Consider the following 25,660-nt stretch of genomic DNA (forward strand, 5'->3'; position numbering starts at 1 on the left):
AAAATGTTTTGATCAATGCTATGAATATTAAAAACCATTGACTTATACACTTTAAATGCATGAGTTGCAGGGTTGCTCAGTCAGTTGAGTGTCTCTTAATTTTGGTTCAGATCATGATCCCAGGGTCATGAGATCAAGTCCTGCATCAGGCTCTACACTGAGTAGAGAGCCTGCTTAAGATTCTTTCTCTCCCTCCCTCTGCCCCTGCCCCCTCTCAAAATAAATAAAAAAACATTTAAAATCAAAACACCCTTATCTCTATTTTTCCTGGCCAATCTACTATTAAAAATAACCCCCGTTTATGAGATACCTACTATTTGTCAAATGCTCTGCCAGGCAACTTACTTATATTATCTCATTTGTTTCTCCTAACAATTTTATGAGGTAGGCAAAAAACAAACAAACTAAAAAAAACCAAACAACTCAAATATTCCTGTAGATGCCTTCTACTTAGTGATAGGAGTAGGCTGAATCCTGATACGGGGAGACGCTGGTAAAACCCAGATGACTAAAAACTCAAAGGGTGCAACTATTTAGAGAAAGGCAGGAGATGGGGAGAAAAAAATCACCATAATTCCATGAAAATGGAAAATTCCATATGAAAAATTCCATCATTTCATAGACATCTTTGCCCAAGGAAGGCTGCATACACTGTGGCAGGTCCCTTCAGAAGAGGAGTAATCATATGTAAAAGCACCCAGTGGTGCTGATGTTGAGTACAATGGCACTCAGTAGGATAATCAAAGGCAGGCAGCATAAACATCAAGGAGATGAGTGAGAGTTTTATTCCTTGTTCCCAGACTGGCGTGCTTTTTATATTCCCCCAAAAGGAAAAAGTATCTTTGATAGGATTACAAAAATAGCATATGTACCTTATAAAATATTTTTCAGAAAATGCAAGCTGTAATAAAGAAGAAAGTAGTCATCAAGCCATAACCAGCACCAAGAGTTGGTGTTCATCAGTAGTCAACGGTACTACACAGTTAAATTGAATTGTAATGTTCAACAGCTAACACACAGGAAAAGATCTGGAGACCAAAGGGAGAAGAAATGTGCCCTGAAAAACTCTGACCCTGAAACTTCAAAGATGACTATGGAGAAACCAAGTCCACAGACCTGTCCTCTGAAAATAGGACCACTCAGAGAAGGCAAAGAACCTGCCGAAATCTCCCACCACCAAAAGTGGTCACAAAAAGAGACCTGTCTCACCTGTCTATCTTAAACCTCCCCACTTCAAGGAAGGTTCCTGAATTAAATATGTTCACCACAAAGCACAGGGACCAGAGTGGAAGATGGAGAAATGACAAATATGGTGACTCCAGGCTCAGGTTTCCAAACAGTGACCATCCTCAGGTGAAGGGACCGGGCCCATTCACAGTGTTGGGCCCTGGTGTCCTTGGGGATGGAACCCTCTCCACTCAACAAATGCCTTGTTCCAACAGTGGGTGCCAAAGGAGAGGCCATAGCCACGGGCAAAGGTGTGTTCCTGCTCCTTCATAACAAACCCACAGAGCCCTTGGCCCAGCATCCAGTAGGCCCTACGCAGCTGCCAACTTGGCGTGAAAATAAGAACCAAAGCTTCAAAGAGCATGCAAGAAGTCCAGGCTGCAGCTAAGACAAATGATCTTCATTTCTAAGACCTTTGAGACACAGGAGGGCCATGGTACTTGTCACAGCAGCCATTTGCCAAGGGACCAAGACATGACAGCTGCTCCTGGGCATGGCATCCTGCCCCTAGACTGCCCTAGCAGTTTATCTATGTCTGGCCAGCAGCCAACCATTTCCCTACCTACCAGAGTTAGAACCCAAGCCCAGGACTGAATTTTCAGTTGTATTTTTTTTATAGCTCTTAATCCTTCTGCATCCGTACTACTTTTCTTCTCCCTTACAATTAAATCTGGCTTGCAGCAAATTGCTGAGAAAGGGCATTTCCAGGAGGAAGGGTTTGGGGGCAGGGCGGGGGAAGGAGCTGGAATGAAAAACTGGTAAAACAAAGACACACAAATGATCATTTGAAGAGGCAGTGTTGCATAATGATTACAAGGAAATTTCAGAGCAAGCAGAAGGTAGGTTCAAACCCCAGTTGTATCCATTACCAGCCATGAGCCTTCAGAAACACTATTTCCCTTCTCTACCAGGTGTCAAATAATACCTCTACCTAACGCAAAGCCCAGCATGATACCCAACACACAGGAGGTGTTGAATAAATACTTACCATCTTAATAAAAGTTATTGCAACTTTACATAAGATGAAGAGCTCCCATGATTCAATCTTTCATTCTGCATCTCTTTAAATGAGCAACTAGTAAATGTCAGGTGGAAGAAGGTTAAAAGATTAAGACACTTAAGGAATATCCTTGCCCTTGTGAGCTTAAAGTCATCTGAGGGCAATAGACACTCAACAAATATACCAATACATAAATTAATGCAGGTATTTAGATCTGTGAAAGAAAAAAAAAAAACCATGGCACTGCAAAAAAAGAATATGGTGGGGGTGGGGTTGGGAGGGGCAAGGCAGGAAGGATCTGATCAGTTATTAAGTTGTACTTTCTTTGTCACCTAAGCTCTATAGCCTGTGTCTGGGAAATGGTTCAAAAAGGAAACAAAAGGATCCTCATTCCCATCTGAAATTCTGGCAACCCAGTTCCCAAAAGAAATACAAATGCCAAAACAAATCTGAGAATATGCTCAGCTTGATAACTAAACATGTGCACCTTAACATGGAGAATTCGATTTCCCACCTGGACAAGTAGCTCAGCTCAAAAAGAATGGTAACACTTAGTGCTGGTAAAGGTGAGTCAACAGACATCCTCACCCATACTGGTGCGAATGTAAATTCGTATGACCTACTTGGAGAACAGTTTCACACTGGGCATCAGAACTATAAGCATATTCTTCGACCCAGACTTCTAGTAATTTATCCTCAAGAAATAAGAAGACAAGCATTACAATACGAACGTGTAAGGACAGTTATTTCAGGTTGCTTCTAGCCCCAAGAAGCTGGAAACAACCTGCATCTTCAGTAGAAAAGTGCTTAACAAAATATGTTAAATCCATGCACAGAATACTGAATAGCTTTCAAAAAATAACATACCTCTATTTATCCAAAGATGGGAAAATGTCCAAAACATGGTCGTAAGTAGAGAAAAACCAGTTTGCATAAGGGTATATATAGATTATCTCTATGTATGTAGGAAAAAAAAAAGATGTATGCGCACACACCAACACAATACACAACTAAACTTTAGCTGTGGTTCTCCCTGGAAGGCTCTCTGACAATTGCTATGTCCTTTGTACCTGTATGAATTACCTTAACTTTTTACAAAAATCATATATTACTTTGTTGTGCTCCACACAGATGAGATTTGTTTTAGGGGTGGGATGAAGAAATGAAATCAGGAAATCAAGCAATAATAATCTTTTTTTTACCTCACTACACTACCCCATGTCCCTAGGTCAAAAGCAACTTTCTCAATATGCGAGTATATATCTGGGTTTCTAGATTTTTTTCCTTGCAAAGTCCTTTGTTCTATACTGTTCAAAGGAAATTAAAACAAAAGCGGAATTTCAAAGTATCCCAGTATGACTATTGAAGAAACATTTTCAAAACTCCAAGGATGGAAAATAAGTGATCTAACATTTTTTGAGCACATACTTATGTCACATTCAGTATCGTGTCTTATCTTCACCACAACACCATTTGGTAGTTGTCACAGCCCACCCCCTTTCACAGAGGAGGTAACTGAGGTTTCGAAAAATTCGTGCGTCACTCAAGGTCACAGAGCAGTTGAGTGCAGGTCTGATAGAAGACTCTTCTCGGGGACAGCAGTAGTTTTCCAGTGGCTGCTGTAACCAAGCACCACAAACTTAGGGGCTTAAATAAAAGAAATTTACTGTCTCACAGTTCTAGAAGCTGGAAGCTCAAAATCAAGGTGTTGGCAGTGGGCCCACGCTCCCTCTGAAACCTGTAGGGCAGAGTCCCTCCTTGCTTCCTTGAGCTACTGGCGTTTGCCAACCATCCTTGGAGTTCCTTGGCTTGCAGATACAGAACTCTGAACACTGCCCCTGCTGTCACATGTGCTTCTGCCTTGGTGTATCTTCTCCTCTTCCTATAAGGACTGCAGTCAAATGGGATTAGGACCTCATCTCACTTAGTTGTATCTGCAAAGACCCTATTTCCCAAAACGTCACATTCTGTAGCAGTGGGGATTAGGATTTCAGTATCTTTTGGGGGACACATTTCTACCCATAGTAGACTAAGGAAGCCTACACTTCTTTCTCTAACACATCCTGCCCACAGCACCATAACCCATTAATATCATGCCTGTGTCATGGCAGGTTTCATAGAACTTCCCACGACTGTGGAACTTCCCATGGCAAGTCTCTTTGCCTTCAGGCAAGACTAAATCCAAACTGGTCAAGGCATGTGAGCTCAGGTCCCACTATCAAGGCTCTCTACCTTCTACACTGGCTCTCATCAGCTGTTGAGGGACTCTCTGAAATTATTTATTCTTCCAGTTCAGGTTCATTGGTAATGTTAAGAGCACTAGAAGAGTGTGGAGGAAAGATGGTTCACTCTCCCAAAGCCCCTGATTTAGGGTCAGACCGAATGCTCTGTGCAAAGAGGGGGAGGGAGGCACGGTACTACTTCACTATGTTCCTGGTATAACTCCTGGCCTTTGCAGTCCTCTTAGATCAGACACCAAAAGCAAATTGCCGATATGCTATTTCTTGACTGAATCAGTTTCTTTTCTTTTTCAATTTCCAGAGCTGTTTCCAAAAGCAGCAAGAATGTTGCTGAAACCAGTCATCAAAAGCTATCCTGTCGACTGGTAGTTTTCAGGCCAAGGCATTTGGCTTAGCAGATTGGGGGCGGGGGGGGGGGGGGAGACAGAGCAAGGACCCTGCATGGGTGAGAACCGGCGTGCCCCATTTATTTCACATGAAGAGACACACCAGGATTTATGCCTCTCTAAGAATATCTACCCCAGAGCTCTCAAATTTGCTTTCCAATATGCTGCTGAGCATCATGCCATGTGGAGGTACATTTGGAACAAGTGAATAGCCTCCCAGGTTGTGTTTTTGCCTCAGTGTTGCAGAAGTTCAAGCCTGTAAAGGTGAACAGCCTCCCATCTGCCTCCACCTCTCCATCTCAGCAAGCTGACGAATGGCCCAAGGAGACAGCTGGGACTGGGGAGTGTTCACGGGCCTCCCACCTGTGTTGAAATCATGCAAAATGTCAGAGGCCTCCAATGAGTGTCAAGCTGTACCTTCCATGGCAAGCATCCTGATGGCCCTCCACAGCTGATGGCAGCAGGAAGCTGTACTTCCTATGGCCTTACATAGTACACAAGGCTGACAATGGCTGAGACAGGCGCGAAATGCCCTGTGTCATTTGGCCATGCCAGGTTCCTCCTACACTAATTTCTCCCACACCCACCTCCTCCAGCACCTCCTTCCTCCCCTACCTTTCTCTCATTTCCAAGTCCCCTGGACTTTGATTTAGTAACAACTTTGTTTTTCTTTTTTTTTTTTTTTTAATTTTTTTTTCAACGTTTATTTATTGAGAGAGAGACAGAGCATGAATGGGGGAGGGGCAGAGAGAGAGGGAGACACAGAATCGGAAACAGGCTCCAGGCTCTGAGCCATCAGCCCAGAGCCTGACGCGGGGCTCGAACTCACGGAGCGCGAGATTGTGACCTGGCTGAAGTCGGACGCTTAACCGACTGCGCCACCCAGGAGCCCCCAACAACTTTGTTTTTAAAAAATGGATTAGGGGCGCCTGGTTGGCTCAGTCGGTTAAGCATCTGACTCTTGATTTCGGCTCAGGTTATGATATTCATGAGTTTGAGCCCTGCATTGAGCTCTGCACTATCAGGATTGGGATTCCCTCTCTCCCTCTCTCTGTCCCTTCCCAGCTTGCACGTGGTCTCTCTGTCCCTCTCAAAGTAAATTTTAAAAGTTAAAAAAAAATTTTTAATAAAAAAATGGATTAAAAATGATCGAACTACCTAAAGAGGTACTGTCCAATACAGTAGCCACCAGCCACATGTGACTATTTATGGTTCAATTAATTTAAATTAAATAAAGTTAAAAATGTAGCCACATAGCAAATGGTCAATGGCCACATGTGGGTAATGTCTTGATGATACTGCACAGTGCAGCTATAGAACATGTCCATTATTGTAGAGACTTCTGCTGGACAGCTCTGGTCTAAAGGATATAAAGAGCATCTCCTCTCTTTCTTCTGTCCCCAGTCCCCCTCCCTGAGGAGATCTTGCTGCCAGTCTCCTTTATATCCTTGTAGAGATTTTTTTTTATATGCTTAAACAGTGTGTGTGGATGCAAACCTCTTTTGTTAAAACAAATGAGAAGAGACCCTAAACGCTGTTTTGCTCTATGCTTTCTTTACTTAATGACACTTGGACATCGCAATGCACATGTACACATAGTGCTTCATTCTTTTAGTGGCCTCAGAGCAATCTACTGTCACCAGGACAACCGTCACCACCCTGCCCTTCTAGCCACGCTCCTCTGTGTCCCCCTGTGTGGCCCTGCACCCTTCCTTCCCCAAAACACATTCATCCTATCCCACTCTCCATATCCTCAGACTCTTTTCCGACTCTTGCTCTCACCAGTTGGCCTAAGAAAAACCTGGTTGCTCCCTGAGGAAGCTGCCTCCCCCACCTTGGAAGCAGAGGCAGTGTGTTCTCTCTCATCCACATACTCGCAGCCTATGTGCCTCATGGTGAATTCCAAACCAGTCCTCCGGCTTTTTCCCCTCCATGCTCCCAGTCAGTCTCAGGCTAAACCAGCCAGGATGCCTCCTTGCCATTAGCCCCAACCACTTGGTCCCTCTCCTTTCCTGGCTGATGGAAACAACACCTGCTTCACCGCCTTCATCTCCTCCCCAACTCTGCAACCATTGCTTCAATCCCAGATGGAGCATCTGGCCAATACCTGGTGGAACGTACGTCCCTGACCTTTTGTTCTTGCCTGACATCAGCCACCCATTCCCAGCCTAAATTCACACCAGTAGGCAAACCGCCTGTGAAATGCTGGGTTTGAGTATCTCATTCTCAGATCAGTGCCCCACACCTAGGACTGTCTACCTAAGTAAGATTTCTCAACCATGAGGGCCATTTGTTAATCTTGCCATGGCCATTACATTTAGTGAAAGAAGCCAGTCACAAAACAAATAGCTTATGATTGTACTTATGTGAGGTACCTACAGTAATCAAATGCATAGAAACAAAGTAGAATTATGGCTGCAAAGGGCTGGGGGAGAGGGAAAAGGGAAGCTGTTTAGTAAGTATGAAGTTTCAGCTTTGCATGATGAAGGAGCTCACAACCGTAAAATGAATATATTTAATACTACTAAACCATACACTTAAAATGTTTAAGATGGTAAATCCAGTGGTAGTGTTTTTTACCACAATAAAAAAGAGTGCAAAACAAAACGATTGAGGGCTACACCCTATGGTGATGCTAAAGGCATCCTCTCTTCCGCTGGGCATCAAGCACCCAGCCAGCACACACAGTATCAGGCAGCAAGGCTGACAAAGGTCCCACTGCTCCTTGTACTGGCAATTCCAAGCTCAAGATTCTCTCTGAAGCTTAGAGTCAAAGTAGGACAAATTAGAGGAATTAACTAAGGACCAGTTGGGTATTTCCTCATTTATTATTCTCCAGCAACTGAAAACCAGTGGTTTTTCTAGCTATGCCTCTCATAATTCATTCATGCCCATTAATACGCAAACATCAGTTTCTCATCTGGCAGTGATTCCATGAATTTTTAATTTACATGGGATGAGGCAGAGATTAAAACTTTAAACTAAAGCCAACAATACAATGGATTGTGGGATATTGTTTTAATCCCTACATTTAAGAATCTCCAAATAAATTCACTGGCATCATTGCATGAACTATCATCTGGGAATTATCAAAGCAACTACTCGGAATTTTTGCCTTTGGGGTATCATGAGAGATATACATTTTTGTAATGGTACCTATTTTGCAATCACTGAAAAACCAAAACACATTTCTTGTCATCAGTCTTTTCATCTTGGAAAACTCAAGGCCACCTGGCAAATGCTCAAAGAGATCCTGACTCTATAGAAAAGCTACAATAATTTGTAGATTTGTGACTAATACATAAGAAACTCATTTCAGCATAAAGGAAATCAGATTTAAAAGAGCAAATTAGAAGAGAGAAATTGAGTAACACTGAACTCAATTCCTTCTGGAATCGCAAATCAAATTCTGGATTATTATTTCTAAAGTAAGAAAAGACAGAGAGGGAAGAGCTTTCTCTTTTGAGGTCAAGGCCCAAAAGAATTATACTATAAGCCACATTAAGTAATTAAAATTTTTTAAAAGCCACATTAGAAAAAAGAAACAGAAGCAAGTAAAATTAATTATAATAGTTTAATCCAATATATCCAAAATATTCTTTAAAAAAAAAAAGATTTGGGGGCGCCTGCGTGGCTCAGTCAGTTGAGCATCCAACTTCAGCTCAGGCCATGCTCTCACAGTTCATAGGTTCAAGGTCCGCATCCGGCTCTGTGCTGACAGGTCAGAACCTACAGCCTGTTTCGGATTCTGTGTCTCCCTCCCTCTCTGCCCCTCCCCTGCTTGTGCTCTGTCTCTCTCAAAAATAAATAAACATCATTAAAAAAATTTCTTTTTTTAATTTTAACTTTTAAGTAACCTCTACCCCCACCATGGACCCTAAACTCCCCCCCCCCCCCCCCCCGCCTCGAGATCAAGAGTTGAACGCTCTACCAACTGAGGCAGCCAGGAGCCCCATATCCACAATATTCTTATATCAACATATAATCAATATTTTTAAAGTTATGAATAAAATGTTTACTTTTTTTTTTTACTAAGTCTTTGGGATGCAGTGTGTATTTTATACTTGCAACACCTCTTAGTTCAGACCAGCTACACCTAAGTGCCAGAATAGCCACCAGCAGCTGTTGCACCAGACAGTACAACTATAGAAGCAAAGAACATATCATCCTCAGAGAGAGACAGGACTAACTCTTAAAATGTCAGCATATTTCTAGATTGTTCTCACTGTATTCCTCAAATCATAGCCAGCAACCACTTGGCTTGTTGCATTGGCTGCTCCTTTGGCTGGACCACTGTTAATTCAACTTTGATCATTATAGTACCATAATTTGAAATTTCACAAAATCAATTTACTACAATTGTTCCCTTAAGTTTTTCAACCATAAGTTGACTCAAAAAAATCAACCTTATCCTGAACAATATCATCTGGGGCATCACACATTCGATACTTCATATTTGTTAAAAGAGCTAATGTATATTTAAATAAATATGTAATACTTAAAAGAAGTTTCTATGCTCTACCTAAAGCCAACAATGAAATAAAATGTGTTCTCATTTGTGAATCAGCTATAGCATCACCTTTAAAAGCTTTCCATTTGGCATATGCAACCCCAGATATATTACTACCAGAGTCCCCTAACACCTAACGTTTGTATCTCAACATTCATACATTTAAGTATGACACAGCATCCTCATCAAGAGAACCTTCTGTCTGGGCACCACACAAATCACACTGTGGATAACATTTACTCATTTGTATTAAATTGTCCAAAAGTACAGAGGTGGGGTAAATGACCAGTGGTGGCTCAGTCTCAGGGGAGCCCCCTTAATAATTACCTAATAATAAAGATGGCAGCTAAGGTTTCCTGAACTACATGCCAAACTTATATATATATATATAGATGGATATAAGATATATATCTATCTATATATATATATAGATATAAGATATATATCTATTATATATAGAGATATATACACAGACATTATATATACATACATATACACATATACACACTGTTCTAATATATATATAACATATATTACATTATATTATACATATATAATATATACAATATCTCTGTGAAGGAGTTATTGTTGTTTTTCTGCTTTTCTAGATGAGGAAACAAGGCATAGAACAGTTAGCAACTTCCTATGGTCACAGAGCTAGCAAGTGGTAAACTAAGATTCAAAGCCAAGATATCTAACTCTGGAACCTGTGCTATCAGCCTGGAGATTTAAAATGGAATAAAGAGATGCAAGTTGGAAAAGATGTGTTTTATGGTCACAAACTCAAATTCCTCAAAGACAAAACCATCACCCACAGGATGTAGAGACTGGGAGAAGCCACACCCTCTAATAGAGGAATGTAAGACCAGTAGGGTAATCTAGAACACCCTCAAGATATCTCCCATAAATTACAGTGGAAAAGTCATCTTACTTATAAAGAAAAAAAAAAACATGAAAATTCCAGAGAAAAAAGATTCCAAAAACACATAGAGAAAGAGGATGGAAGAATGGATGGATTGAAGCATAGGTAGATCGATGCATAGATGGACAGAAAGACAGACAAATGAGCATACAAACATTCACTCCAGACTCAAGAGCAGAGGACAGGGAGAATTATAAAAAAGGATGTCCCATCTCTGTGACCATCCCAGAAGGTGCCTATCATACGGCTGATATCACAGCAGGCATGCTCAAAGTAAACTTGGGTCTTCATTCTCATCCCTGGAACCAAAGTTGCAAGGTGAGTTATGCTGACAGCCTAATTACGTGGCCTTCCTTTGCAAGGGTTCGGCAGCCTGGGACAAGATAAAAATCCACTTACATGTACTCCCTATGGGCAGAGTGTACAGCGGCAGCATTGCTGTAACGCCACAGGACAATCGCCGATGACAGGACGTCGAGGATGGCATCAAACTAGGAGAAGGAGACATGGCATTAGTGTTTTCCAGCGTGAAAAAGGCATGACGGTGAAGACACAAGACACAAAGGCTTGGAATCTGAGCCAGTGATCTCAGAGCAAAGAAGCTTCACATCATCATGATATAGGCTACTCATCATCCTCATGTTGGGTCCTGGGAATATGGAGCTGAGGCCCGACATGCCGGCCTGGTGGCAGTGCCATGGCTTCTCCTCAGACCTCCCACTGCTCCCACGGACTGAGAAAGCACACTCTGTGGTGCAGTGGGCTCTGCTCCCTGGGCCCAGCTTCTAGCGCTCTGGAGATACAGGGAGATATGGGGAGAGTTGTACTGTTCTGACCCATATCCCCCAGCAGAAAAATAATTGCAGCACTTTCCCCTACATCCCAAGTAAAAGATTCAGGATGAGGATTCTATGTTTCCGGCTCTCCATGCGATTGTTCTATATAAGGTTCAAGGGTGAGACTGAGAGTAAGGTTCAGGGTGAGATACCCCAAGGATTCTGGGAAATCTAACATTTCAGAATTGTATACAAAATTCAATGCTCTTGTTTGAATGAATGAGTGAACATGTGAGGGACAGAGACAGAAGAAAGGGGATAAAAGGGAGGGGTGGGTGTGGGGGGGGCATTTTTCTGGAGAGACTGTCCATACCTTTCAAAAGGTTCTGAAAACAATCTACAACCTCCAAAACTTCAAGTTCTCACATCAAAGGGCAGAAGTGGGTTTGGTAACAGGAATACATGCCCTCAGGTACAGGAAACCCTAAAGCTACATAGGAGGATGTTGGAGCTCTCCAGATGAGTCACTGCACCACATCTCACTTTTCAGCTGGAAAACTCCAAGCACTAGCACTGTCTTGAAGGAATGTGGGGAAACTACACCCAAGCTTGCAACATGCCTAGCCTATAAAACATCTGAGACCTGTTTGACCAATTCCCATCAGGAAACAGGTTCAGGACCCAGGTTACTCCTAATGGGGCTACAGACTGACTTGTCTAGTGCCAGCAGCCCCAATCCTAACCCCAACACCTCTGCCTGTACCAGTAAATGCTTCACTCCAGTGTGTACCCACTTTCAAACCTACAACCTTGAGGGAGAAAAACAGGCTAAAACCATCCTCTCAACCAGGTGTGCAAAATGAGGTCCCCTCATCTGTTCTGGAGACGTGTAGAGTATCATTGTTGTTTCCTTCAAAATTGTAGTTTTTGTTTGTTTTTTTTTTTTTATAGAAGCTATTTCCATAAAAGGTTTGTCACGCTAAGCTCTCTTCAGCTAACCACCCTCGGAACTGCCAGCCCAGAGTGAGATTTGTGGGCTCAGGAAAAACGTGCAAAACTTCATAAAAGTACATTTCAGGTTACTTACTGCAAACCCAAAAGCAGAGGCGCTGTACCTCATAACGGAGACAGCTAAAAAGAAAGAAAATATTATTCAGCATATTTTAAGACCTCATGGATATTTTCTCTCATTTATGAGTATATTAATATAGTTGATAGGGCCTTTTAAACATCAGTGGAAAAGTTCCAAGAGCATTAAGTTAAAAATTAACTGTACTTGTCAACCCTATGAACTGAAAAAAGTAAAGTGAAGGTGAAAAGATTGTGGACTCCACTGGCAACAGCAACCCTTCCCACTGCGTCCTCTAGCACCAAAGGGCTGGCTTCAGAATGAAAATGCCCAAGCACCTGTCAATCAAATGGCTGCTGAGACTTTGAGACTTTAGCCATTGGGAACAGAGAGCTGGGAACCACATGAAACTGCCAGGGTAAAAGTGCCACCATCCACAATGTTCCCATCATCAGGTAATTAGTTGAGGTATCTACACACACATGCCACTGCTAACACAGTTCAGAGAAATCTCTTTCCCATCAGAGCTGAAAATCCAGTGTAGGCATCAAGAAAACAGTTTGGAAAAACCATAGCAAATGATCTTAAACAAGAGACGTCTACAAATAAGAGATGTCTACAAGTTGTAATAAGGACATTTCTCCATGTTCAAAAATGTATCTACCTTTTTGGGGGGAAAGTTAACTGAGTGGTGTGTCTGTCTAATTCTGTGATCTGTTCTGTGCCCATGTCCAGCCTCAAAGACTGTTGTTCTCAGTTTGACTAAAGCCATATTATCAAGCATATGTCCACCCTCCAACAAAGAATAAAACCCTACCCAGTGGGTCAGCAAAGGTTTGAAGTAGATTGTCCTGGGCACAGGTATGAAAAACATTGACTCATGGAGTAAGTGAGGCGTAGGTGTGGGGCATGGAGGTCCATACCCATTTGAGCCCCAACTCAGCTCACCACATGGCCCCATTCTCTGTCCTCCCCATAACATCCAGGAATGGGCCCTGGACAGCCATATTGTGCTTTGTGCCCCTGCCCCCAGCTTTTATGGGGTCATCTGACCCAATGTGAACCAAGCATACTTCATTTTCTGTGAATTAAGAATTGAGACCAAGAGAGAATCTAGATGGTTGATTAATGTTGTGAGAATTGAAACCTAAGAACACAGAAGTGGAGTTGGCCATCATTTGCTATAAACACCAAGGAGTGGAGAGACAAACATAGGGTAAATACAATTCTGGGGCAAGAGAACCACTGGCTTCTTCACATTTCCAAGCCCTTCCAGGGAGTCAGCTACACTCCAGCCCTCAGGCTGTGTAAGACCAATGCAATTCATTCAATTCCCAACCATCTCTGGCTCTTGCAATGAGCTGCGTCATTATCCCTGCGTTGTTCCTGGGCATAAGGAGAAGGGCAGAGCCAGCTGTGAGCAGTGATGGGGTGTAGCTTTTGTGGGCAACACAGCCGTGGTGATGCAAAGGGGCTCTGGCTCTTCCCAAAGAACTCAACTCACAGGCCACATTGACATGAGCAAATATAGCAGGAGATCCCTTGAGGAATTGCACTGAGCACCAAGATACACTAGAGGACGCTAAGCCTAACTTTCACCAAGTTCTCAGTAACTTGTTAAGCTTCATAAAATTTCACAGAAACAAGTATTGGGTTGTTGTTGTTTTGTTTTGTTTACTTTACAGCCTGTTTTTACAGTATCTTGGCTCTGTGCTTTTTGTGGATTACTTGTTCATCAGCAGTGGAAACCTTTTTAGCTCCTACTAACATCTTGCCCAGATGCTCAATATACACAGCAGATAAAGAAGAGCTCCCGCACTGTCCCCACCCATCACTGTCTGCCCTGGGCACCATGGAATGGAGGGCACAATGGATAAAGTACCACATTTGCCATCCCAGAAGACTGCCTGCTTTCCCAAGAGGTAAACTGTTACTGGTTACTGTAAAAAGCTTTAATCAGCTATTCAGTAAGACCACACATTTACACAGTGGATTACAGATTTCAAAGAGGTGTACACCCAGTTGATTATGTTGACAAACTCAAGGAACTTTACCTTAGAGACTCTGGAATACCACAAAGGAGATGGCCATTGATGAGGGGTTTCCCTGATTCAGCTGGAGTCAGTGTCTATGATTTCAAACCTTCTCAGAATCATATGGAAAGTTCTGACTGGGTGAGTACCTCAAGCCTGCCCAGGGGATGAATAAATTAGAGCACAAGTGGAATATTAATATTATTCTATCCTCCGTGCACCAAGGAAAGTTTGACTAAGAGCTCCAGGTTAACCAGAGTCCTTCACAGAAGGGAAGGACTAACATGAATCATTTACTTATAAATTGGCTCCATCTGATCTCCCTGATAAGCTGCAAAGGGAGATAATGCTAAATTGTGTGGGGAATCTGGGGTACACTGAGGGGCCCTCCACAGGGCCTTGGCTCTGACAGCTTCCCTTTGTGGGCAGTTCCCACTTGGAGAACAGCAGACCAGAGCCAAGATGACTGACCACCAAGGTAGGGATTACAAAGCAGGTGCCCCCGGAGCCACAATCATACTTGGCTGAGGGTAGCTGAAAGCCACCACAGGTCCAACAAAAGTCTAGCAATACCTTGAGGGCAGGTGCACATTCAACAGTGGATGACAGATAAGAACGCTTTCGACCTCAAAATTATGCTGCCACCTGGCAAGAGGCACAGAGAGAAGGCAGTGGGGCTGCCGTGAAGCAGAGCTCTCTTACGAAGATTTCTCTGGGTCAAGGCAAGGGCCACAGAAGCTGCTGAGGCTGTCAGCTGGCAGTGCGGGGCCTGCATGACAAACACCACCGCTGCTCTGGAATGGAGTGCCCTACTGTCAGGAGCCTCTAAATTCATCCAGAGAGCATTGCTATCAGAACACCCTAGGGAAATTTTCCAGAACACTTCTGCTCCTCACATTTAGAACTTGTCTCCACTGCTCATAATTTAAACATGCACTCCGGGAGCCAGTGGCCGCCAACAGCCGACGAGGCATGCAATCACAGGCCACTGGAGCCTCATTCCCCAGGGAGCCGAGGCCTGCGTTTCCCCCTTCACGCCTGCTTCCCTTTCCCTGGAGAGAGCAGCAGTAGACCACCATCTGATTGGGCTGGCCTCGCACATCCAAACATGCATGCTTAGGATGTGACTGGACTCCCTTCATTTTCCGTGCCTTTTTTTTCTCCCCTATGAAGGCACAGAGTTCCTAAAATGTTCCTAAGTAAAATGAAGATCTGTAGTTTTGGGGGCTTCCCCACATCTATTCCCCATTGAGGTAAGAGCACCCTGAGTCTCCCCTGGGGAGAGCTATGTCCTTATCCTTAGCGTGTGTGGTTTGTGTTGAATGACATCATCAGCTCCACTCTCATATACCCTTGTCCCACAGCCAAAGGTAAAGATTCAAGAGGGGCACAATTCAATGTGAGCCAGCGAGAACCTGTCCGGAGTTTGTGCCAAAAATACTGGGAAGGGGATGTCTTTCCGATATGGGACTGTATAGTTGGCAGCATGAAAACAGGGGCTACAGGTAGCAATTTTGTCCTAAATGGGGAGAAACTGACTTAGAATGAAGCCAACACAAAGGAAAGCAGATATGAAGGATATCAGATCCCTGATAACATGCACTGAACCTCTGGAATCAGCCCTAACTGAAGTCTACCCCTGTATTTTTCAAATATGTCAGCTGGTAATTTCCTTTAATTTGCTTGAGTCAGCTTGAGTTGAGTTTGTACCACTTGCAGCCATGAGTCTGAATACAATTTACCTTGTTCAGTAATCCCATGTCCAAGAATCTCTTTTAATGACTAAGAAATGGAAAAACACGTTATGGGGTGCCTGGGTGGTTCAGTCGGTTAAGCATCCGACTTCAGCTCAGGTCATGATCTCGTGGTTCACAAGTTCAAGCCCCACACTGGGCTCTGTACTGACAGTGGAGAGCCTGGAGCCTACTTCCTATTCTGTGTCTCCCTCTCTCTTTGCCCCTCCCCAACTCGTGCACTCTCTTCCTCTCTCTCTCAAAAATAAAAACATATTTTTAAAAAAGATATGGAAAAACACTTTATACACAAAAGGCTCATCATAGGTTTATGTAATTTATAAGATCAAAACACTGGATGCAATTTAAAAGTCCAGTAACAGGGTGATGATTAAAGTACAGTCCATTAAAAAATTAAGCTACATGTAAGATATTTCAAAATGCTGACAAAAAGTACATTTAGTTAATGCTTCTATGAGCACATTAGTTAGAATAATGATATTGATAATAAACACATAGGTGGCATGATAGGTGTCATCAACACTGGGTGCCATGAAAAAGGATGGGCCTATGTCAGGAGGCATCTGGCTAGCACAGGTGAAAACTTAATGGGGAGGTCGAAAGAGGCTTCACTGCAAAGATGACATTTGAGCAAAGACGTGGAGGAGGTGAGGGAGTGAGCCATGCAATCACCTAGAAGAAGAACCTTCCAGATAACAAGAAGGGTCAGTGCAAAGGCCCTGAAATAGAATGTCTGGTATGTGTGAGGCCATTTTGCCTGATGCAAGAAGGAGTGGAGGAAAGTTATGTGAAATAATAGATTTCCTTATTGTTTGAGCAAAAATATGAGGTAGAAAAGGGTAATACATGTGTATAACTAGCTTTACAGTACAACCATGTTTTTAAGATGCATTGCAAACAACTAGAAAAAAAAGCTCAAATGGTGATAGTGGTCAGTCTTTGGTGGGTGGGGATATTTGAATGGATTTCTTTCCTATCAATTTTTTTTTGTATTTTCCACATTTTTCTACAACCATCATACATGGCCATTCAAATTAGAAAAAGGAAATCCATTTTATTGGGGGGAAAAATTACCCAACGCCTGACAATATAGCCAAAGATCTAAAACAGAAGAGCAGAAATCAGATTTATGATGTACACTGGGGGGCAGGCTGCAGGGCTTCTGGCTAACAGGAAAACGTACTATCATACATGTCTTCATTACAGCTCAGTTTCTGAAATCCATTTCTCTGAGCTAAATCACCTACCTGAGTGGACTACTAATGTCCCCAAGAGTTTGCAGAAGCACACATCAGGGTCAGGTGAGCCAGGGTGTGGCACATAAGTAAAATGTCCCTCTCTGTCCATGGAACCTCCTGTCTCCCAGGTTTTCTCTTGTCCTACACTCTACTTTCATTTCTGTGTCGAAGGGGTAATAACAGCTACATTCCCAGAAGCACACAGACAACAGAAGTCTTAAATAAATATTTATACAGGTCTGGTTAAAGACCTTCCTCGACTAAGTCACACATGGGCCAGAAAGTCCATCAGGCTGAAAACTCAAAATTCAAACAGAAAGACAGCTGGGAAACGGAGCAGACCCAGGCAACCCATTGTTAGGGCAAAGCCAAATGCAAATCACGCAGTTGAATAAGCCCCAAGCTTGAGAAAGGGGTGTGGAGGTTCAAAGTGCCTTGGAAATGCACAGAGAGGTGGGAGCACCAGCAAGGCAACTGTGGTCTGAGCCAGAGAGCCCCTCAACAACGTTACACAAAGAATGCCATTTCCATTGCAGGCTAGATTTACAGCAACAATGAGGTCCCATCTGTCATTCTCTCCTAAGTAAGGCAATAATTATCTTGAGCCTTAGCACTCTTTAGCAATACCCCAGGCCTCGTAACACCTCCGAGTTGCTAAATTATGTGGCCAGTAAAGCGCTAATAAATCAATCCCACTTTAATTAAACCATCTCTGTCACTCAGACACCTGGCAACCGCCTCACCCACAGCTTCAAAATTAACCCAACTTGAGAATTCTTTCTATCACCACCTTCATCGTGCTTGCTACTGCCTAGACGGCAGAAGAGGTGGAGCTGAGAGGAGTCAAAATTAACTGATCTACGTTCCAACTCACTTCCACAGAGCGTCCAATAACTTCCAGACTCTCTCACGCACAGATTAGACTACAGTCATCTGCGATAGGATGCTGAATTCAGTTATCACTGGCGGAAAAGAGGGAGAAGTGGTTTGAAAACTCAAAACTGCTTTGCCCATTAGACTACTCCTCCTCAGTTGCAGCATAGCAACTTGACTTTGTATTTTATCTGTTTAGACCAGAGTTGGCAAAAGGGCCACCAGAGGATGAAATTTGAAAGTTTTTGTTTGACCTATATAGTACTCTTCAAATATTAGAGTTGGCTACTGCCATTTTAAAATCAGGAGACCTCATGGGGCGCCTGAGTGGCTCAGTCGGTTGGGGGTCCAACTTTAGCTCAGGTCATGATCTCACTGTCTGTGGGTTCGAGCCCCACATTGGGTTCTGTGCTGACAGCTTGGAGCCTGGAGCCTGCTTCAGATTCTGTGTCTCCCTCTCTCTCTGCCCCTCTCCCACTTGTACTCCATCTCTCTCTCTCAAAAATAAATAAACCTTAAAAAAAATTAAATCAGGAGACTTCACAAATTAAAACAAAGAAGAAGACGACCTGGATTTTTGGCTTCTCTAGAAAACCTGAGATCAGCCAGTGTGGGTCTATCCCTTTCTCCCAGCGAGGGCATTGCTGGACAGGGCATGTGCTCTTGGTCACCTGCCTCTCCTGCAGCATCAGACCCAGGTGGCCTCCTTTACCTGCCTGGTCACCTCTGCTATCTAGCTGACCCAGCAGGCTTGATTATGGGACTTTAGATGCAGCCCACGAGCAGCTTAAGGGAAAGGACAGTAGATTCATCTCCATATCTGTAGTCCTCAGCAAAATGCCTGCCAGTCATTGTGCTGCTTGGACAGTAGCCTCTGGTGTTTCCTACTGTAAATTACAGTAGGAATTTACAACAAGCTCTACCATGGACTAGGTGCTAAAGCCTTTATCATTTTTGTAGAGCTTCCCCAGAATGGAGACCCATTAGTTAGTCCCAGGCCTGCTATGGACACTTCCCCCTACATTCCTGGGCTCTGTCAGCCTGTAGACAAGCAAAGCCTTGCCAAGACCCCAGGGATAACCGTGAGACTCTCCTTCTCTCTTTGACATGACCTAGAGGTATGTGGTCATGTATAGAAAGTGGCCAGATGTTCCCTCTCCCAATTACATACCCACAAGACCATCTGTAACCCACAGCAAGAGAGGATTTGAAGAGGTTGGAGAATATTGCCTTTGTGCTAGTGCTGTGGAGGTCCAAGTGTCATTTAATAGTGGCCTGGGCCACTTTACAATGAAAGATACATTTGCATTCAGGTTTGTAAGAAGGGGCAACCGCAAAAATGTCTTGCCTAGACTCCTCATATTCTCCTAGCCATCCCCCCTGCCTGTACCTCTGCCCCTGCATCCATGACATGCAGCCAGAGTGGTTCTGCTTGTTGTACTCCATGTAAAGGCCAAAATCCCCGTGCACTGACCTCCCCCCCACCAACAGCCACACCAGCTCACTGCTTTCTAGCCCAGGGGCCTCCTCACTGGCCTCCTGCCAGGTCTGGGCTCTAGCAGAGAGCATTCCTACCCCAGGATGCAAATGGCCCACTCCATTCCTTCAGGTCTCTGGCCAAAGCTCACCTGGGCCTGTCCTGGCCCCCCTATTTAATGCTGAAGCCTGCCCCAGTTCCCACATCTTAGTTCCCCCTGATCTTGCTCTACATTTTCTTTAACCAGAGCACATATTATCTTCTACCCCACTGATTTCTTATTCATAAATATTGCATACCATTATGCCCCCCTTGACCCATTAGAATGTAAGCACTACAAAGTCCATAAGCTTTTCTGCTTTGTTTCCTGATGTCTCCTACATACCTATATCAGTGTGTAAACACATGAAAGCATTCAGATTGATTCCTTGATTGATTGACTGATTGAAACAACAACTTCTCCTTAGCTCCAGCTTGCTGTGAACTGAGTCTTCAGAGAGAAGGCGGACAGGAACACAGATTCAATACATTGAGGCCCATCTGTGTTACCAGGCAGCCATTCCATCAGCAATTGGATTGACAGCACTTTATGGGGCACAATGGAGAAACTGGCCTCTATAAGGACCATTCTTTCAAGGAGAACTTGGAGCATTTGCAAATAGCAAAGACCTAGGACTATGGGAAGGGCAAGAACAGCCCTAAAACCAGAAAGCTAAGAACTAGCACAGAATAGTACAAATGAAAAAAATTAGAATGAAAACAACCCAAGGAGAGTCTTCCCCCCAAGGAGAGCAGGGCACCCTGACTGCCTCCGACACACACAATATATTCACCCTGCTTCAGTTAGCGTAACATGAAACACACCTGACCCCCATTCCAGAACTAGAGTCAGTGTTACCGGAATGTAGGCAGGACAACCGCCACTCAACAGAAGACACCTAGTTTGGACAGGTTCTCAGAAGTACCACACACACAGGAGGCACCAGCTCAGGGACAAAAAACCAAGAGCCATGCTGGTTTTCTCAACCACACACACCTTCACTTTGCTTCTTCTACAAAGAAGAGGGAGTGAAGAGGAGGGAAAGCTGCTTGAAGCCCTGGCTACCTAACTTTTATGAATATTTATGGACTATCTTCAATCAAGTGAACCATCTTCCCTCATTGTTGGTACACGGACTCCAAAGACCTCACTGACCAGAACAAATAATAGGAGCAGGGTTCTTGTTGAATGTCAATTACATATTTTCCACTACATGTGATTTGACTCCTCTCTGTGCTGTGGTTCCCTGTGATCCCAGCATGGCTTTCAAGAAAGTAGTCTGTTGCCTGTGAGCACTGGGTGTGCTTGGACATCCTCAGACTACACTCAGACCTTGTCCTGCGACCCACCCTCTCCAGACCAACACGGACAGCCTGAGCTCACCAATTATTCTTTCATTTAACAAACAAATGTTTACTGAGTATCTACTACATGCTGCCTACTGTTGCGATGAGCTGGGGATATCGCGGTGACTTGCTGAACGATTTGATGAAATATGCCTCTTAATGCACTAACTAGCCCTTCATCACAGAACACTGCTATTTTCACCTAGTAAATAAAGCATTCATTCAATAGAAAACAGAGATGGGGAAATTTTTACAAAACAGAACCCTCACAGTTGGGTCTTCTCTAGCCTTCTGTTCTGAGTGCAGTTGCTGGGAAATGCAAGCCTGAATGCTCACTCACAGCCCATTATTTATTTTTAAATTTTTTTTAATTTTTTAATGTAATTGTCAAATTGGCTTCCATACAACACCCCCAGTGCTCATCCCAATGAGTGCCCTCCTCAATGCCCATCACCCACTTTCCCCTCTCCCCCACCCCCCATCAACCCTCCATTTGTTCTCTTCAAGAGTCTCTTATGGTTTGCCACCCTTCCTCCCTGTTTGTAACTATTTTTCCCCCTCCCTTCCCCCATGGTCTTCTGTTAAGTTTCTCAAGATCCACATATGACTGAAAAAGTATGCCATCTGTCTTTCTCTGACTGACTTATTTCACTTAGCATGACACCCTCCAGTTCCATCCACATTGCTGCAAATAGCACGATTTTATTCTTTCTCATTGCCAAGTAGTATTCCATTGTATATATAAACCACATCTTCTTTATCCATTCATCAGTTGATGGACATTTAGGCTCTTTCCATAATTTGACTATTGCTGAAAGTGCTGCTATAAACTTAGGTGTACATGTGTCCCTATGCATCAACACTCCTGTATCCCTTGCTCATGGATTAGAAGCACAAATATTGTTAAAATGTCAATAGTACCCAAAGCAATCTACACATTCAATGCAATGCCAATCAAAATTGCACGAGCATTCTTCTCAAAGGTAGAACACACAATCCTAAAATTTGTGTGGAAACACAAAAGACCCCAAATAGCCAAAGTAATACTGAAGAAGAAAACCAAAACAGGAGGCATCACAATCCCAGACTTAAGCCTCTACCACAAAGCCGTAATCATCAAGAGTGTATGGTATTGGCACAAAAACAGACACATAGACCAATGGAATAGAATAAAGAACCCAAATTGGACCCACAAATGTATGGCCAACTAATCTTTGACAAAGCAGGAAACAGTATCCAGTGGAAAAAAAGACAGTCTCTTTAGCAAATGGTGCTTGGAAAACTGGACACCAACATGTGGAAGAATGAATCTAACTTGGCCCAGGACTCCTCCTCTGCCACCCAAGGCTCCCACTTCTACTGCCCTCATCTTGTACCACACAGAAATGATCCTTGTCTTCCCCAACCAGCTTATGAAAACCTAAGTCAGGGGTTATATTGTATTCTACTCTCTATACCCAGGGCCTGTGAAAGCACTAGTACCTAGTTGGTGCTCAATAATTGTTTACTGAGCAGGGTACCTAGGTGGCTCAATCACTTAAGCATCTGACTCTTGACTTCAGCTCAGGTCATGATCTCAAAGTCTGTGAGATCAAGCCCCATGTCTGGCTGCACACTGACAGCACAGAACTTACTTGGGATTCTCTCTCCCCTCTCTGCCTCTCCCCACCACTCATGCACATGCGTTCGCTCACACTGTCTGTCTTTCTCTCTCCCCCTCAAAACAAATTAGCATTTTTTAAAAATAGTAATTTCTTATTAAAAAAAGAAAAAATAAATGCTTGAGTAATCCCTAAACCTAATAGTAATGTCTGGTTTTTATTTTTTTATTTTTTATTTTTTTTTTGTCTGGTTTTTATTTAACATGTAATGATTAATTCACACCAGAACCAAAAGCTAACGTCCTGGGCAATGAGAGCTAGCAATAGCATAGATGTTGTCACTTAAGGTCATCCTTGTAAAATCACTAAGATGGCCCTTCATCTGACACATAAAACCACACAATGGACCTCTTTGGTTTAAAGAGTTACTAAAGGAATTAAAAAAAAAAAAAAAGAACATATTATGGGGAAGAGGAGTACACTAAATAAGACTTCAAAAATTTGGCTTAATGAAATGGTGCTGAATAAATATTTACTCAATGGCACTAAATCAAAGCCATTAGAAGATCATCAGCATTATCACTTGGAGAATAAAAGTCAAACCTGATAGAATAAAGACCTTCTGTCTCCTCCCTTCCTACCTCTCTCCTCTACAAAACCCACCAAAGCATGGAATGCTAGAGAAAAAATATAATGATCAAAGAAACTAGCCAATGGTCAACCTTGAAGCCCCAATTACAAAGAAAATCTACAAATACATTAAAATTTACATTATACTGAGGAAGATGTTGAGAGCTGATAATATACCTGAATCTAATCTTAGGCAGAGCTCAGAGTTTTCCACAATTTGATGCTATAGCTTATCTATAGCCCAAACAATTACAGGCATAGCCAAACCACTTACAGGCATAACAAGTTTGGTTGTAACTAGATGGGGCTCCTGATCCAGAGCCACTCCTTAACCTTTTCCCCATAATCCACACACTAGAGAGAAAGGGAAGTGAAACTAAAGGAGTAAGGGCTCAGACAGCTACTGGTGTAAGTACCAAGCAGCTGGAAAACCAATGGCATTTTCAAAGAGAAGAGCAGAGGTTGCACAGCAGACCATGCAGTCTTCTCTTGCTCACAAGGAAGCAAGATGCTTGTCAAGGTAAATTATCAAGATTAGAGGTAAAGCACCCTGGGAAAAGATACTCAAATTAAAACTGCATGCTGCTCCTTTCATGCCCACCTCTCCATACAGCCCCAGTTTTTGAACAGTGAGGTACTGGCAAACTGGCAGACAGAATCAGAGAAGCAAAGAGGATTAAGATGTGCATTCAGCATACATAAAACCACCAGGCACTAAATCAACACACAAGAACCAGTTATTTCTATATTAGTCACCAACAGTGAGAAAATGCAAGTCTAAAAAGATACTATTTTGAACAGAAAAAGTCAAATATCTAGAGATAAACTAATGAAAATGGTGTAATACCTCTGCCTAGAAAAATAATAAAACATTACAGACAGAAGTTAAGGAAGACTAAATATATGGAGGGATATACAATGTTCATAGATTACAAAATTCGATATTAGCAACCAAACTTCTAGCAGGCTTTTTGTGAGAGAATAAGATGATTCTCAAGTTTAAGTGGAACTTGAAGAGTCAAGAATAGCTAAGATAATACTCAACAACCAAAAAACCTGGAAGACAGTCACAACCAGATATCAAGATTTATTTCAAAATCTTCTGCTAATTGAGACAGAACAGTATTGGCAAAAGGATAAACCAAAAGACCACAGAACAAAATAAGATCCACATATATGTGGTCACTTGATTTATAACAAAGGCACTGCTGAAGTATACTGGGGATAAGAAAGGTCTTGTCAATAAATGGTACTGAGACATTGACTCTACCTCACCATACACAAAAAACAACTGGAGACGTTCTGTGGGTATATATGATAAGTACAAAATAATACAGTAGATATCTATTTGAGACATGTATTTCATAACACAGGAGAACATTTTCATAACTTTGGGGGAAGGACAAGATTTCTTAAACAGGACATAAACACATTAATCATAAAGGGAAAGATCAGTAAATTAAACTACATTATAAGATCCCATTAAAAGAGCAAAACAGCAAGCCAAAGAGTGGAAGAAGATATTTACATACTAGTAACTAACAATGGACTGTATCCATTGTAAAGAAGCCTTACAAATCAATAAAAGAAAAGCAACCCAAAAGGAAAGATTTAACAGGCTTCTTATGAAAAAAAAAATGATATACAAATAATGAATAAACACATGAAAATATGCTCAACTTTGTTAGCATCCAGGGAAAAGAAAATTAAAATCACAAAGAGATACCCCTACAGAAGAAAAATGGCTGACCATTTCAAATGCTAGCAAGGATGTGTTCCAACTGGAACTCTTAAAAACTGCTGGTGGAAATGTAAATTGGTATGAATGCTTTAGAAAACTGGCTGCCAGTATCTATAAAAAATTATCACACTTTACGATGCAGTCATTCCACTCCTAGATATATACCCAAAAGAAATATATATATATATATGGATATGAAAAGACACTTACAAAACCATTCACAGCAGCATAGTTCACACAGCACATTTCCTAATTGTCAAAACTGGAAACAATCCAAATGTTCAACCGTAGAATGGATAAACTGGTGGTATATTCATCCTATGGAATAGTAGACAATTGTGACAATAAATGAAATACAGCTACTTGTAATTACATGTATGAATCCCGACAAATAATGACAAGGGGAAAGGAAGGAAAATAAAGCATTCACTGAGCAGATGATCTATTTACGGTTCTGTTTGTGTAACATTCAAAAAACAGGCAAAGCAACGTATGGTGGTAGAATTCAAGATGTGATTACCTCTGGCATAGTGAGTGGGAGGGGACAGAAGAAGGTCTTCTCAAGTAAAAAGATGAGTAAGTGTGAGTGGTCATTACACAGGTACATTCATTTTGTGAAAATTCATCAAACTCTCATTTTGATCTGTGCATTCTTCTGTACATGTATTATACTTTAGTTCTTAAGAAAGGAACACTTACAAATCAGCATTTAAAAAAAGCAAGAGGGGGTGCTGGATGGCTCAGTTAGTTGAGTGGCCAACTCTTGATTTCAGCTCAGGTCATGATCTCACAGTTCT

The 25,660-nt window shown here is 42.5% G+C and overlaps 1 protein-coding gene across 1 annotated transcript in view; it reads right to left on the reverse strand.

The window, feature by feature from the left end:
* TMEM163 (transmembrane protein 163) overlaps nucleotides 1–25,660 on the reverse strand; it is a 282,559-nt gene that overhangs the window by 91,111 nt on the left and 165,788 nt on the right. The window contains exons 3-4 of the mRNA XM_040474918.1: nucleotides 12,149–12,192; nucleotides 10,685–10,776 (exon numbers count right to left, since the gene is read on the reverse strand). Coding sequence (XP_040330852.1) covers nucleotides 10,685–10,776; nucleotides 12,149–12,192 — 136 coding nt within the window. The remainder of the gene's footprint in view (nucleotides 1–10,684; nucleotides 10,777–12,148; nucleotides 12,193–25,660) is intronic.

Source organism: Herpailurus yagouaroundi, unplaced genomic scaffold (assembly GCF_014898765.1).
Source record: "Herpailurus yagouaroundi ecotype Mexico unplaced genomic scaffold, PumYag 140, whole genome shotgun sequence".
Taxonomy (NCBI): domain Eukaryota; kingdom Metazoa; phylum Chordata; class Mammalia; order Carnivora; family Felidae; genus Herpailurus; species Herpailurus yagouaroundi.